General features: G+C 35.7%; 1 protein-coding gene across 2 annotated transcripts in view; it reads left to right on the top strand.

Annotated features, from left to right (window-relative positions):
- The first annotated feature begins 368 nt into the window (after positions 1-368).
- LOC127063594 (uncharacterized) overlaps positions 369-13556 on the top strand; it is a 32201-nt gene continuing 19013 nt past the window's right edge. Inside the window, exons 1-2 of one of the 2 annotated variants that reach the window (XM_050993583.1) lie at positions 369-534; positions 1495-1796. In XM_050993583.1, the coding sequence (XP_050849540.1) occupies positions 1665-1796 (132 nt within the window). In that variant the 5' untranslated portion in view covers positions 369-534; positions 1495-1664. The remainder of the gene's footprint in view (positions 535-1494; positions 1797-13556) is intronic. The other variant, XM_050993584.1, reaches the window with a different exon arrangement.

The following is a 13556-nucleotide window of genomic DNA, read 5'->3' as shown; positions in this document are numbered from 1 at the left end:
ATATATATCACAAATTTGTGTAGAAAAAAGTCTAAAAGTTGTTCTGATCTCTATACTGACCAACAGAGAGGAAGATATCAAGGAAGACATATCCTTAGGCAATGTCCTTCGAATCTAAACACGTAGTTCGATTTATCGAAAAGCGAAATTGCTATTTCCACGTCAAAGCTTCTCTCTCTCTCTCTCTCTCTCTCTCTCTCTCTCTCTCTCTCTCTCTCTCTCTCTGTATCTCTATCTCTCTCCCTCCCTCTCCCTTACTCGAGCGCACGCATGAAGTGAAGAGACGTAGGAGGAAGAGGAAGAGGAGGAGGAGGTTGAGGTGGAGGTGTAGGAGGACGAAGAGGAGGAGGAGGAGGAGGAGGAGGAGGAGACGAACGGAGGACCAGCAGAAGCTCGACCGGGATCGTCAGAGTGCCCTACGACTTGGCCGCGCACGCATCCCTCCTCTAACAAGAGCAGCGATATCGAGTCGATATCGTGAGAGCGCGCGCGTCGACAACGACGAAGAGGAGACAGCGAGAACGTGAACGAGAGGTAGAGAAAGAGAGAGAGAAAGAGAAAGAGAGAGAGAAAGAGAGAGAGAAAAAGAGAAAGAAAGAGAGAGAAAGAGAGAAAGAGAGAGAAAGAGAGAGAGAGAGAGAGAGAGAATGCACTGAGAGAAGAGCTTTCGAACTTTCGAAAGTTCGCGCACTCTTTCGGTGAGGGATCGAGATACATTACAACGACGACGAGGACGACTACGACGACGATTAACGACGATAACGACGAAGAGGAAGAAGAAACAAAAGGGAAGAAAGAAATAGACGAAAATCAATCTTCGATCGTTCATTTTGATTAACCGTCAAGGTGTGGATCGAGTGGATCGAGGAAAGCGTTTAATAATAGATCGATTTGTTTCTCTCGTTAAAAAAGAATCTGTTATCTCTCTTTTGTTCTTCTTTTATTTTTCTTTTGCTTCGTTTTTCTGAAATATGCATCGTTCATAGCAAATGGTGCTGGTGAAGTTTCAAGAGTGTCATAGTCGATTTTTAAAGAATTCCTCGTTGACCGGAAGAGGAAAGAAATAAAAGTAATAAGAAAGAAATAAAAAAGATCGAGTCGTGATCGAGAGGATCGACAAAGTGATGAGATTATTGCTCTAAGCGCCGATATATGCGTGCTGATATATAAAATATAAAGAAAGAGTCCCGAGATATTGTGCGTAAATACGAGATAATTTCTCATTAGGATGCATCTTTGATAAACACACATACACATATCTCTCTTTCTCTCTCTCTCTCTCTTTATCTACCTCTCTATCTCTCTCTCTCTCTCTCTCTCTCTCTCTCTCTCTCTCTTTATCTCTTTTTCTTTCTTTCTTTCTTCTTTTCTATTTCTCTTTCTCTTTTCTCTCTCTCTCTCTCTCTCTCTCTCTCTCTCTCTCTCTCTCTCTCTCTCTCTCTCTCTCCCCGTCCTTATATTTTTCTTTATCTTCGTTCAACAATCACCAAAAAGGAGGAGAATAGTTTAAGAGACAAAACGCTCATCGAGCGTTACACGATAGCTGAAGAAGAATATAAACCTTCATCGAGTTGTGTTATACCCTGGAAAGGAACAAGCTCGTAGCTTTCAGAAAGTTCAGGATAACGTTGTGCGAACGCTGACGGTTTAACCACACGTGAACAATGAAGTGGTATTTCCTAGTGCTGGTCACTCTGATCGCTTTCACCAGGGCCGACAATGCGGTCCAGACGACGGACTTAACGAATTTCAACTGTCCCGATCTCAATTCTCAAGAGGAGATAGATCTCGATAAGGTTAGTGCACCAATAATTGATCGACCAATAGTTACAGTTTTATCACTCGTATATAGTATCCATTTTATAGTAATTCATTTTAACGAAGAAAAAAAACAAAAACAAAAAAAAACAAAAATAAAGAAGAAAAAATTCATAAAAAATTCTTACTATGAATCAGGCCGTATTAATATAAATGAAAATATCAAGCAATCGAGTTTGATCGAACTTTGAATTTCACAATTTTTCATGGTTTTAAAATAAATTTTTAATAATTTCAAAACGCGCATACGCATATACGTATGGGGGTGGAGAGGATGGTGAAAGGGGAGGAGAAAAAGATTTCACGGTATCCGCAAGCAATTTCACGAACAAAAATTTACGCGTGCTCGCGTAATTTTTCCGAGAGACCAAATTACTATTTTCATTGTGGGTGTTGAAGGAAAAGAATGAAAGAAAAAGAGAGAGAGAGGAAGGGACAATAGTTATCGTTGGTGTAATTTCTATAACGAACAGCCTTGCGGTTCTTTCTTTCTCTTCTCTTTTTTTTCCTTTCTTTTTTGTTTCTTTTTTTTGTTTAAACAATTGCCCCTTTTCATGTTTCGAGCAAACAAAAACGTACGAGCTTAATATATTTCGAGACGATGTTTAGACGATTAAGGTTGTAAATTGTAAATGTCGTTTTTATGAGCTTGATAAAAGCTCGCAAAAATAATTGGACTTGGTTAATGCGTTCGTCGATCAAATATTAAAGCATTTCCGAATCATATTCATTAAAAATTCATAGTAAGCGTTATATCGTGCCAATTTATATATGTATTAGTTTTTGATAGAAAAATAAAAAAAGGAAAAAAAAGTTAAGGAGAAATTTGATACGATCGAGAAGATAAGTTCGATAAGCGTTAGAGGTGGGTCACGTAATGGCTTCGAGTTGGGCGAAGCTTAAAGTATCGTTAATTCAAAACAATTACGAGTTCCTGGCACGCTGCCTCGACGAAGTCGAGTTGTCGAGTCCAGAGAGTGAGAGAGAAAGAGAGAAAGAGAAAGAGAGAGAGAGAGAGAGAGAGTGAGGAGAAAGAACCGGCTTATAGTAGTTATATACGAAGTTACGTTAAAGCAATGGATATAATTCGAACGTACGTTTAGAAAATTGCATCCATTTTGAACAAGCGATTTGACATTTTGCTATATGTTATATATTCACATATGTACTACTAAGGACTATCTAATATCTCCCAAGAGATTTATGAGGAATCGTCGAGTTGGATTTCAAGCTTGGAAAACAATTTCCGTATGTCTTGCTTAGGTAATCATCTGGCAAGTTAAATCTCGTTTCCTTCAAGAATTTCTTATCTCAACGTTGAAGTTTGTATTTTGTAGAAATAAGAGAAAAATTACTAGGAAGGGATTAAGAAATATTTGTCGAGGGACAGCTTAGTTGCATTTCTTGTTTTTCCGTTTTATTTTCTTTTTTTTTGTTTTTGTTTTTTTCTTTCTTTCGTCCAGAATAACTGATTTAATTGTTTTCCTTTTTTTAGAGTGCTTAGCTATGTATGTATATATAAATACGTGTACGTGCATAAGCTATGATAATATACGCTATGATAATATCGCGATTATTTCGTCAAATCCTTCTTTCGTATTGATTATTATTTTAATATAATACCATCGCTTATAAAAGAAAGATGATTCATAGAAGATAGATAGAGATCGTGCTCGACGTCTACCAAGAGAGAATCTACCTTGTCAACTCCCGTTGTCAATGGTTACATCGTTGAGTTCATCGAAGCTTAATAGTAGATACTTCCTATTATTCGAAGTTTCGAAACGTGCAAGGTGGATAATCGAACGTAAAGTTCATCGTATCCTACACACACACACATGTACATAGGCACACACATACACACAGGTACACACACACACACACACACACACACACACACACATATATATTTGTAGGATATATTCGTAGTTACGTTCAGAATGTGCATAGAATTTAACATGGAACGTAGGATTCGATAATACTTAGTATCTACTCTACCATTATCGATTGGATGAAATTTTCGTTGGTAAGTATCTTCGGAAAAATTTTGTCAAAAAATTTTGTTTTCTCAATTTTGCTTCGTCGTTGCTTCTAAATCTTTTTCACACTTTTATCCCGAAATCTCATTTCTCTTTCGTTCAAGTACCATCAAGGACCTCCCGCTGAATTTCCCTGCCTAGTGATAAACCGTAAACACTTTGCATCGCGTCTTTTATCCCCTAGTTTTATTTTCTCTCTCTTTTTCTCTCTTGCTTTCTCTCTTTCTCTCTTTCTCTCTCTCTCTCTTTTTCTCTGGTTTGTTCGAAGGAAAAAGGGTAAGAAAGCACGAAGAGCGAAACGGCCCGTGTCGGGTGTGGAGAAACGAAGTGGTGGGACCTTTTCCTCGTTCCGTTTCCTTCTTGTTTTCCATATAGCTAGCTCTCTCGATTAGCATAAGCTTCGCTTAAAATCCATGCGCTGAATATAAAGCGAGTCGAGACGTTGTCGTTGTACTAGTCAAAGTTATGGGCAAGCTGTTGCGAGCGTTGCAGCTGCGTAACACTCTCTCTCTCTCTCTTTCTTTCTCTCTCTTTCTCTCTCTCTCTGTCTCTCTCTCTCTGTCTCTCTCTCTCTTTCTCTATATATCTCTTTTTTCTTGTTACACTTTCGAGCGCATCAAAAGAGAAAAAAAAGAGAGGACGAGAGAAAAAAGAGAGAGAGAGAAAAAGAAAGAGAGAGAGGGAAAAGCAACTAGGCAAACAATTTAATTACAATTTGTGTCTATTGATGGATACTACCCTCAACGAATACATCATACTTTTGTATTATTGTGATTCTGCTATCTCTCTATTTTTTTTCGTTCTTTTTTTTTTTGTTTCTTTTTTTTCACCATCATAGAAACATTTTTATTCGAGAAAATAATATACCATGGCTTAGCTGGTGCGCTTCGATTTTTCCGCTTCGCTTGAAGATTTACGCGGCCATCGGAACGGAATTTATGAACGGTCTCTTCTTGAATCTCTTCGTGATCTTGAACTTCCGTTTCGGCCGGACGTACGACTTCGTCGTCCAAGTTGTATCGCAAATCGTAGATATCGTAGTTTTGTCCTTTTTTGTCATCCCCTATTTCTCCCTAACTTCTACCCATCGTCCATCGACCCAGCCATCGATTTCCCATCCTTCGTATAAGATATAGCAAAATTTTATGGTCCATTGCACGTTAAGATGACGATTCGCTTTATGGTTACGAGATGTCTTCGTTGAAAACTTTAGCTTGTTAAATTATCGTTTATTTCGTAATAGATCGGACGTAATGTAATTTAATCTCGTAGAAAAGTATATAGATATATCAAGATTAATTAATTCATAGATCAATAGCGTCCAGCCAGAAATCACAAAGCTATAAATCGAGCTACGAGCGTTCTGCTCGTTGCACTCCGATCGAAATCGTCGTTTAGATAATCAAAGGGAAATTCTACAAGTCTCGGTATTCATGATAGTACATATATATATATATATATATATATATATATATATATATATACACACAAATACGATGGGTGCGTTCGAAGTCATCGACCGATAGATTAGCATTTACATAACGTAGAAGGCAAACTAACGATCGAAATCGGATTTGTCGATGATGAGATGGTCGTTCAAAAAATCTTTTTCTCTTTCTCTTTTTTCTCTCTCTCTCTCTCTCTCTCTCTCTCTCTTTGCTTGAATACTATCGAACATCGTCGTTCAATTTAACGATGTTTTTAAGCCGTCCGATAGATTGCCTTATTGCTGCTTTTTTCTTTCTCTTTTTCTCTACAAAAAGTCTGTCAAGTAAAGAACATTTCTTTTAAAAAGGATTTTCTTCCTCCTATGCTTTAATTATTTATCATCCCATTAGTAGAAAAACATTAAATGATGAATAAAATATTTTATAAACCTTTTTAATTTGTAATAAGGAAAGATAAGAGTGAAGAGGGAGAGAGAGTGAGAGACAGAGAGAAAGAGAAAAAGGAAGAGTAGGAAAGATAATATCAGTAATCGATGAAAAGTGTCGGAGCTTTCTCGTGTCGACGGACGAAAAGGAAAAATGCAGACGGATAACGTCATCGGTCGTCCGAATGAAATTCATCGTGGGATATAAAATTTTACGATGGCAAAACGGAATCGGGACACATTCTACGTCGGACTTCTTCAATACGAACAGTTCATCCCTAGAGTCGATTTTTGTAGGGAAGAAAATGAAAGAGGAGGTGATAGCTTTCACTCCCCCTTCTCCTCTTTCTTTCACTTCTCTCTCTCTCTCTCTCTCTCTCTCTCTCTCTCTCTCTCTCTCTCTCTCCTATCTATTCTTCTTTTCTCCTCTCTTTTCTTTTTTTTTTCTTTCGAACAAGCAAAGGAACCTTCCTTCGTACTTTCGAGATAATGGTTATCTTGGTGCAAGAACAGCAGAAAAAAAAGTTGTAAGGCTTTTCCTTTTTCATAGACGTTTTACGTTAGAAACGAGAAACCAATGTGATTTTTCTTCGATCCATCATCCCTTTACTAGACAGTCGTATAAAATTCTTTTCTCGCTTTTGCTTTAAGCTTCGTTTCAAGCTTTCTCTCTTTCTCTTTCTCTTTCTCTTTCTCTTTCTGTTTCTCTTTCTCCTTTTATTTCTGTATATTTTTCTATGATCCAACGCTTCTCGAAGCTAAGCTCATAACGAGTTCACGAATTAACTGGATTTTATCATAAAACGAAAACATCTCCCTGAATACGAGATCTAACATGTATCTCATTCGTATCATATAAATTTTTCTACTATGGCTTGAAAAATATTTTGCTAGAGAAAAAGAGAAAAGAAATAAGAGAAGGGATGTAGAGGGGCTTCGATAGAAAATTAAGTCTCGAATAACGTCCACGGTAAATTTTATACATTTTACCTTATTTTATTTAATTTGTAACGATTTTAATAAAATTTAAAACGAAATGGTAAAGGAAAATTTTTAATTATATGCATTTAACTAAATAAATATAAAATTGCAAATATTTTTATTAATTAAAATGTTTTACAAATATTTTGTTTTTATATTTTACTGATATTTATTCAACACACGGAGAAAATTAATTTCACGGTATCTCTAAATGGTTTCGATGAAAACAGAGTTTACGTGGGCGGACCTGTATAATCACAATGTTAAGTTCATTTCCGGAGCGGAGGGCAAACTAGACGACGCGTAAGCGCGTAATTACGACATTAAGCAATTAAATTTCAGTAAGAGAATTCCTTCTCGTGTGACGAGATGCCGCATCGTCCGCCACGTGTACCTACGGTACAAAATAATGAGCCGACGGGACGATGTTGCATCTCTGTATCCTCTCAACTGTGGATGCCAAAAGATAAAAAGAAAAAAGGAAAAAAAGAAAAAGGAAAAGAGGAAAAGGAAAAAGGAAGAAAACGTATAAAGATCGAAACTCATGAAACGAGTTTTGAAAAGTTTTCTTTCGGGTAGCCATAAGGATGCTCGTATGTAAATCAGAACCAAAAAGAAGAGAGAAAGAGAGAGAGAGAGAGAGAGAGAAAGAGAAAGAGAGGAAACTTTTTTTTTTATCATGATTCCAAAGGGGGATATTCTGAAGAAAAAAAGAGGTAGAAAAAAAGAGTGATCGATGAAACTTTTCACTAGAAAGTAGAGCCGTTGGAGTCTGAAAAGGATTTTATCTCACGCGAGTCAAGATTTTTCTATCTTTCTCTCTCTTTCTTTCTATCGTTCTCTCTTTTTTTCTCTCTTTCTCTCTCTCTCTCTCTTTTTTTCTTTCCTTCTCTCTCTCTCTCTCTCTCTCTCTCTCTTACCGTCTCTCTCACTCTGTCTTTTGTAAACGCGACAGCACAAGGGGTGAAAATATCTCTGGTAAAGAATGACAGGATATTTATGCATCTTCACGGCTCGAGGAAAACTACGTTCGCAAAGTTAAAGGCCACCGATGTCATACATACATACATATATATATATATACATATATATACATATATATACACACTATACGGGTAAACGTGAAATATATAAAGTAATACGTACCTAAGCGTATATACATATGTATATGTATGTACGTACCACATCTGTTCGTACACGTCAAAACTCGGGGACACGTGTGTACGAACTTTTGTATTCTGCAACTAGTCGTCGATTTTACTTTTGACTTGTTCATTTTAGATAATTAATAAGAGAGAGAGATAGAAAAAGATAGAGAGAGAAAGAGAGAGAGAGAAAGAGAGAGAGCGAAAGAGGAAGGAACAATTTATTAAAATGTTTGAATGAAAACGAGTCATTGAAATCTTAAAATTTTTTCGTTTCAATTGATGAAAAGCAACTAATGAAGGAACGAAGTAAATAAAATGAATAAATATAGTCAACGAGAGAGAGAGAGAGAGAGAGAGAGAGAGAGAGAGAGAGAGAGAGAGAGAGAGAGAGAGAGAAATGTGTGATTCCAAACTACTCACAATGAAAGCATTTCACAAAGTTGTAGTTAGAAATCATTCATCAACTAGACGAAAAACCTCGAGTTTTTAGTTTCAGTTATTTATAGGGATTTTTTGAGCTTCAACTTTTAATCCCTTTCTCGAAAATGTTCAGGAACACGTACGAAAAGAGAGAAGGATATATAGATAGGGACAAATGTAGTGAAACTGCGTATACGCGTCCGCTAGTCATTTCGTTCAAAAAAATTCGAGACACGATAGGAATATTTGAACGCTTGATTGTCATGTTGCAAATCCATTGCGCTTCGTGGACGACAATTTTCCACGTTTGATCGAAAGATATTCGTCGAGGCATTTCCATTAGATCCCTTCGATACGAATTGCATTTCATAGTCTTCTATTCGTTTTTCTTCTTTTCTTTTTCTTTTTTTTTTTCTTTTTTTTTATCATCTCTCCTATAATACGATATTTCTACCTTTTGCAGAATTTTTGCCGTTTCATTTCTTCGTTGATTTCATTTACATATTCGAGACCTTTGTACGATGAGATTCAGTTCGGTAAAAAGAAAAAAAAAATGGAACATTAAAAACAAAAAAAAAGTAAACGAGAAAAAGAAAAAAATTATCCCGAGTACGATATCACGTTCATTATATTTGTTCAGTTATTGTTACAAATGAAACGAGCGCTCTATGGATTAATTCTCGCGGAGGTACGACAATAAAAGAAAAATTGATTAAGCATTAAATAATGATAATAACAATAATGATAATAATAATAGATGGAAAAGAAAAAACAACAATGCACATAAGCGCTAATTGCGAAAGTGAATTTATAATCAGTGCCATACGACCGGAAGAGATTTAATGGCGAATTTGCATCGATTTTCGAGCCCGTAATTTATACCACTCGCGAGCAGTCGTAAATTAGCTCGATATTCGGTAGTCACGGATTTCGGTAGGGAGTAGAATCATCGGAACGTGCGTTCATTTTGACAAAACTTCCATTCGGGATTTATATTTGTATTCCCTTTGAGATTTATAACTGTTGCGTGTGTCTTTTATGATACAAGTCACGAACACGTGTTTGATACGAAATTAGTGCGGAAGATTTGAAATTAACGCGGGAAAATAAAGTGAATCGACGAGGAAAATCTCGTTGTCCTCGGACTCTGAGTTATGTTGATCAGCCACATTGTTTTAACCTCCATTAATCGCGGTAGTAGCAACCATTTTGTCCCTGGGACCATGAAAACGTATTAGCGCCTGCGCTTTCGATTATCGTTGTTGTTGTTGTTGCTGTTGTCGTTATTATTATAGTTATTATTATCGTACCTCTCCAGAGCCCAACAAGTTACAATTGGTATCTACAATTAGTGACCGGTTGGGATTGAATTAATAATTAAACGGTAACGTGTCGGATCTGCTTATTCGTTGTGTAAATGCTGTTGCCAATCCGTTTAGGGATTCATTAAGGAAGGAGACTGTTAACTTTACGAATCTACTGCTTAATCTCGACAGATTTCCATCCGCAATCAATTCTGTTTCATTACTTACGCACGACCGTCAAAACCTTGGCTAAAAGCAAAGCTCGTATAATGATACTATGAGTGTTCGTGTATTGTGTGTATGTGATGAATATATGAGTGAAAATAATCCTTTCGAATTCTTTTTATATCCCAATTTTGTCTACTAATTTAGCGGTTTTATCATTGGCTTTGAAAAAAAGTCCATACATTTTTAACATTACCACGATTGAACGATGAGAAGATAAAAAAGAATATTTCATCGCGTAATATCTAACGGAGAATAAGCCCTTTGTAATCTTTATCATTGAAATTCAGAATGAGAAGTAGTATTTCCCTGTAAAAAGGAATATCGTATTTGTAACGATTTATTATCGTGATTTATTTTAAGCTCGTAATTAAAAAACTACGAGACCGAGTTGAAAAAGAATTCGATCTCGAAGAAAAAGAACAACGAGGAAGAGTGAAAAAGCTTACCGTACGACGAACAATGCGGTGAAAGAGAAATGTTGCTTCGATATCCGGTCTATATCCGTGGATCATGGAAAAAAGGTCGAAGAGAGGATGAAAAAGGAAGCTCGGAGGACGTGGATGGTGCACTAGGTGGCAAAGGTTACGGAATAAGAAAGAGAGAAAGAAAGAAAGAAAGAAAGAAAGAAAGAAAGAGGGAGAGAGAGAAAAAAAAGAAGAGGAAATAAAAAGGAAAGTCCAAAAGAAAGGGAAGAACGCGTTCGTGAGAAATTAAAAAGCTCGTCCCTGAAGCTTGCGCTGAGCTTTTCAAGCTCTACAGTACGTGCACGGAAGAACTATGGGGAAAGGTAGAAGTGAAAGAGAGAGAGAGAGAGAGAAAGAAAGAGAAAGAGAGAAAACGATTCTATTGAGTGAGAGTAATAACAGTAGCTATGTATTATCGCACGGGATTCATATAAAACTAATGCTTTTCTTTATGCATTTATTTTAACTAAAGTAGTGTTAGTAATGTTATTTATAAGCAATATAATTATTATATTTATATTTACTGTTACAATACTATCATGATTATTATGATACTATTAAATATATATATATATAATAATTGTATATAATAGTATTATAATATATTATTAATACAATTAATATTATATTATAATGTAATATATAATATTATTACGATATTGACAATACTCCAACGAAGGAGACCAGGAACGACATGGGACGACGTATTTAGCTGTGCCTCGAGGCAGAGGGAAGACATTTTCAGCATTTGATGTAAAGCAATTTCCCAGGAATCTAAAACACAACGTACGTCTAAGACGCGATATATTATTACTAACACCATTCATGTCAAAATACATAAATAAATAAAAGCATTAGTTTTATATGAATCACCGTATAGTAATACCTTAATAGTAAAACGTTAAGTCAAACTGGGTCGTATCGAGCGAGCACGAAAATAAGTTTTCCTTCTGACGTCATCTATTTCATGCTTACGCGAAATATAGCCTTTACGTGCATATCAGAAACGGCAAACGTTCATAATGGGAGTCTCTAACGCGAATTGATTCCTAAAATTTGAAAAACAGCGTTTAAAGATTTGATAACATCGTACTAGTTTCCTCTTGCTTTTTCTTTTTTCTTTTTTTTTCTCGTTCCTAGCACACGATTTCTATGCTAGTGATTTTCTTTGACCATGACACCATCTAAGGATCGATACTAATACTATTACTAGAACTTGATTAAGTCGAATTAAAGGACGGAATTGTTATCGGAAAATGTAGAAAATAATTCGAGCAAATCGTTTACGGTTGATTCACGTAGTTTTCATTAATTATCCATAAATTTGTACACTCGTGAAAAGCATCAGGTGGAATTCGTAATCGGTTGAAATCGCATTTCGAATACGATTGATTCCCAATGAAGGAATTGCGGTAGTTTCGAATAATTTGCATCGTGGAAGCCAATTAAATTATCTAATTAGCATAGGATTTAGTAAGGAAAGAGATAGTGGGTCCAGTCGATCCTAGTTTAATCCATGACTAAGCTTTATTGATTACGTTCTCAAATATTCTACGTGTAGAAAGAGTATCACCTATTTGTCCTTCTCTCTCTTTCTCTCTCTCTCTCTCTCCCTCTCTCCCTCTTTATACTTAGTTAACAGTGGGAAGAACAAAAAGACTTCTGCTTTGTTTGATCCACTTTCCAACAGCTTTAAAACGCCCATTCTCTGTCCGTTTTCCTATGGCTGTGAGTTGTCACAAACGTAAGTCAGAAACATAATTATAGACTGACATCATTACTTTCGGACTGCTAATTCGTATTATGATAATAAATAAAATGAAAAAGATATTGTCAAAAGGACACTTAAGACCAACTGTGAATCTTTAAACGCAAGCAATTGTTTATCATCATTCTTTTCTTTTTTTTTTTTATACGTCAAGAAAGGATATTTTCAAAAAATATTTACGTATATTTACGTGTATCAGTCGGTAAAGTCTATTAAAATGTTTAGATTTGAAAAAATGATTTGTGAGATTAACCCGAATCAATTATCGTATTTTCGCTTTGATTGGATCCAACTAAGAAATATGAAAAAAGAGATAGAAAAATGACAAATATATAGAGTAATGTGCTTTTGAAATGAGGTCTAGGCGCGTACGCATCGTTTAAAAGGCAAAGTTTAATCATGCTCTAATGTAGGTCTAATGTAGGTCTAGCACATCACGGACGGGAACCCAAGGACCAACATCCCATGACCTACATGCAGCTGCGCATGCTTCCCCTCTATCTTTTACCTTTGCATATATACATAAATCTATACAGACATATACACTTTCTATTCTCTCTCTCTCTCTCTTTCTCTCTCTCTCTTTCTCTCTCTCTCTGTCTGTCTGTCTGTCTGTCTCTTTTTATAGCAGTAGCAAATCATGAACATTAATAATGATATCAACGATTATCGTATTGTTTACTACTTCTTGTTAACTACTTCTGATCAATGCGATTACAAAATAACGATAAAAATCAACTTAGAATATAAATACAGTCCGATGATCGTACACCATTGTACGAAATGCACTATGCGAATCATTTTTCCATTTCAAAATCTACAGTCTCAAGAGAACTTTTTCTACTTGTAAGAATATCTTTTCTTTCATCCTTCTTTTATCTGTTTAAATTCGAAAGTTCTAAGAATAGATATTCTTAGAGATAGTATGTAATAGTTTTAGAGCAATATAAAAACGAATTTAAGTATAAGAAAGAAAAAAAAAAAAGAAAGAATGATCGAAAGAAAGAAAGAAAGAACGAAATAAAAAGAAGAGAAAGAAATGAAGATGGAGAGAATATTTCGGTAGAAAGGCGGACACGCGTTTTCCCATTTATTTTTCGTTGAACATCGATTCGTCCCTGGGCAATCTCGATTTATTTTACCATTTGCCAACCATCCATCTCCATCTGTTGAGGACTTATCTTTGAAAGATCGATCGATAATTCGACATTCTTGGCAGAGAACGGTTCTCGGTTAGGAAAGACAAGTAAAAACTAGCTAAACTTAATTCTCCATGGTATCGTAAAAAATTGTTATAAAATATATTCCTGAGCTTCTTTTTTTTTCATTTTTTACTTAATTAACTAACACATTCTTGTGAAATTTTTGCAAAAGATTTTTTGCATCTTCATTTGAAAACGAAAAAGAAAGTAAAACTACGTGATTAATTAACGTGCGATTACGGATAATATTATATATCGTGGCGCACAATTTTGCGCATAATTTATATACGTTCGCATAATAGATTACATAT

This window comes from Vespula vulgaris, chromosome 4, assembly GCF_905475345.1.
Source record: "Vespula vulgaris chromosome 4, iyVesVulg1.1, whole genome shotgun sequence".
NCBI classification, from domain to species: domain Eukaryota; kingdom Metazoa; phylum Arthropoda; class Insecta; order Hymenoptera; family Vespidae; genus Vespula; species Vespula vulgaris.
Note: the sequence above shows the minus strand (reverse complement) of the source record. Positions and strands in the feature narration are given on the sequence as shown.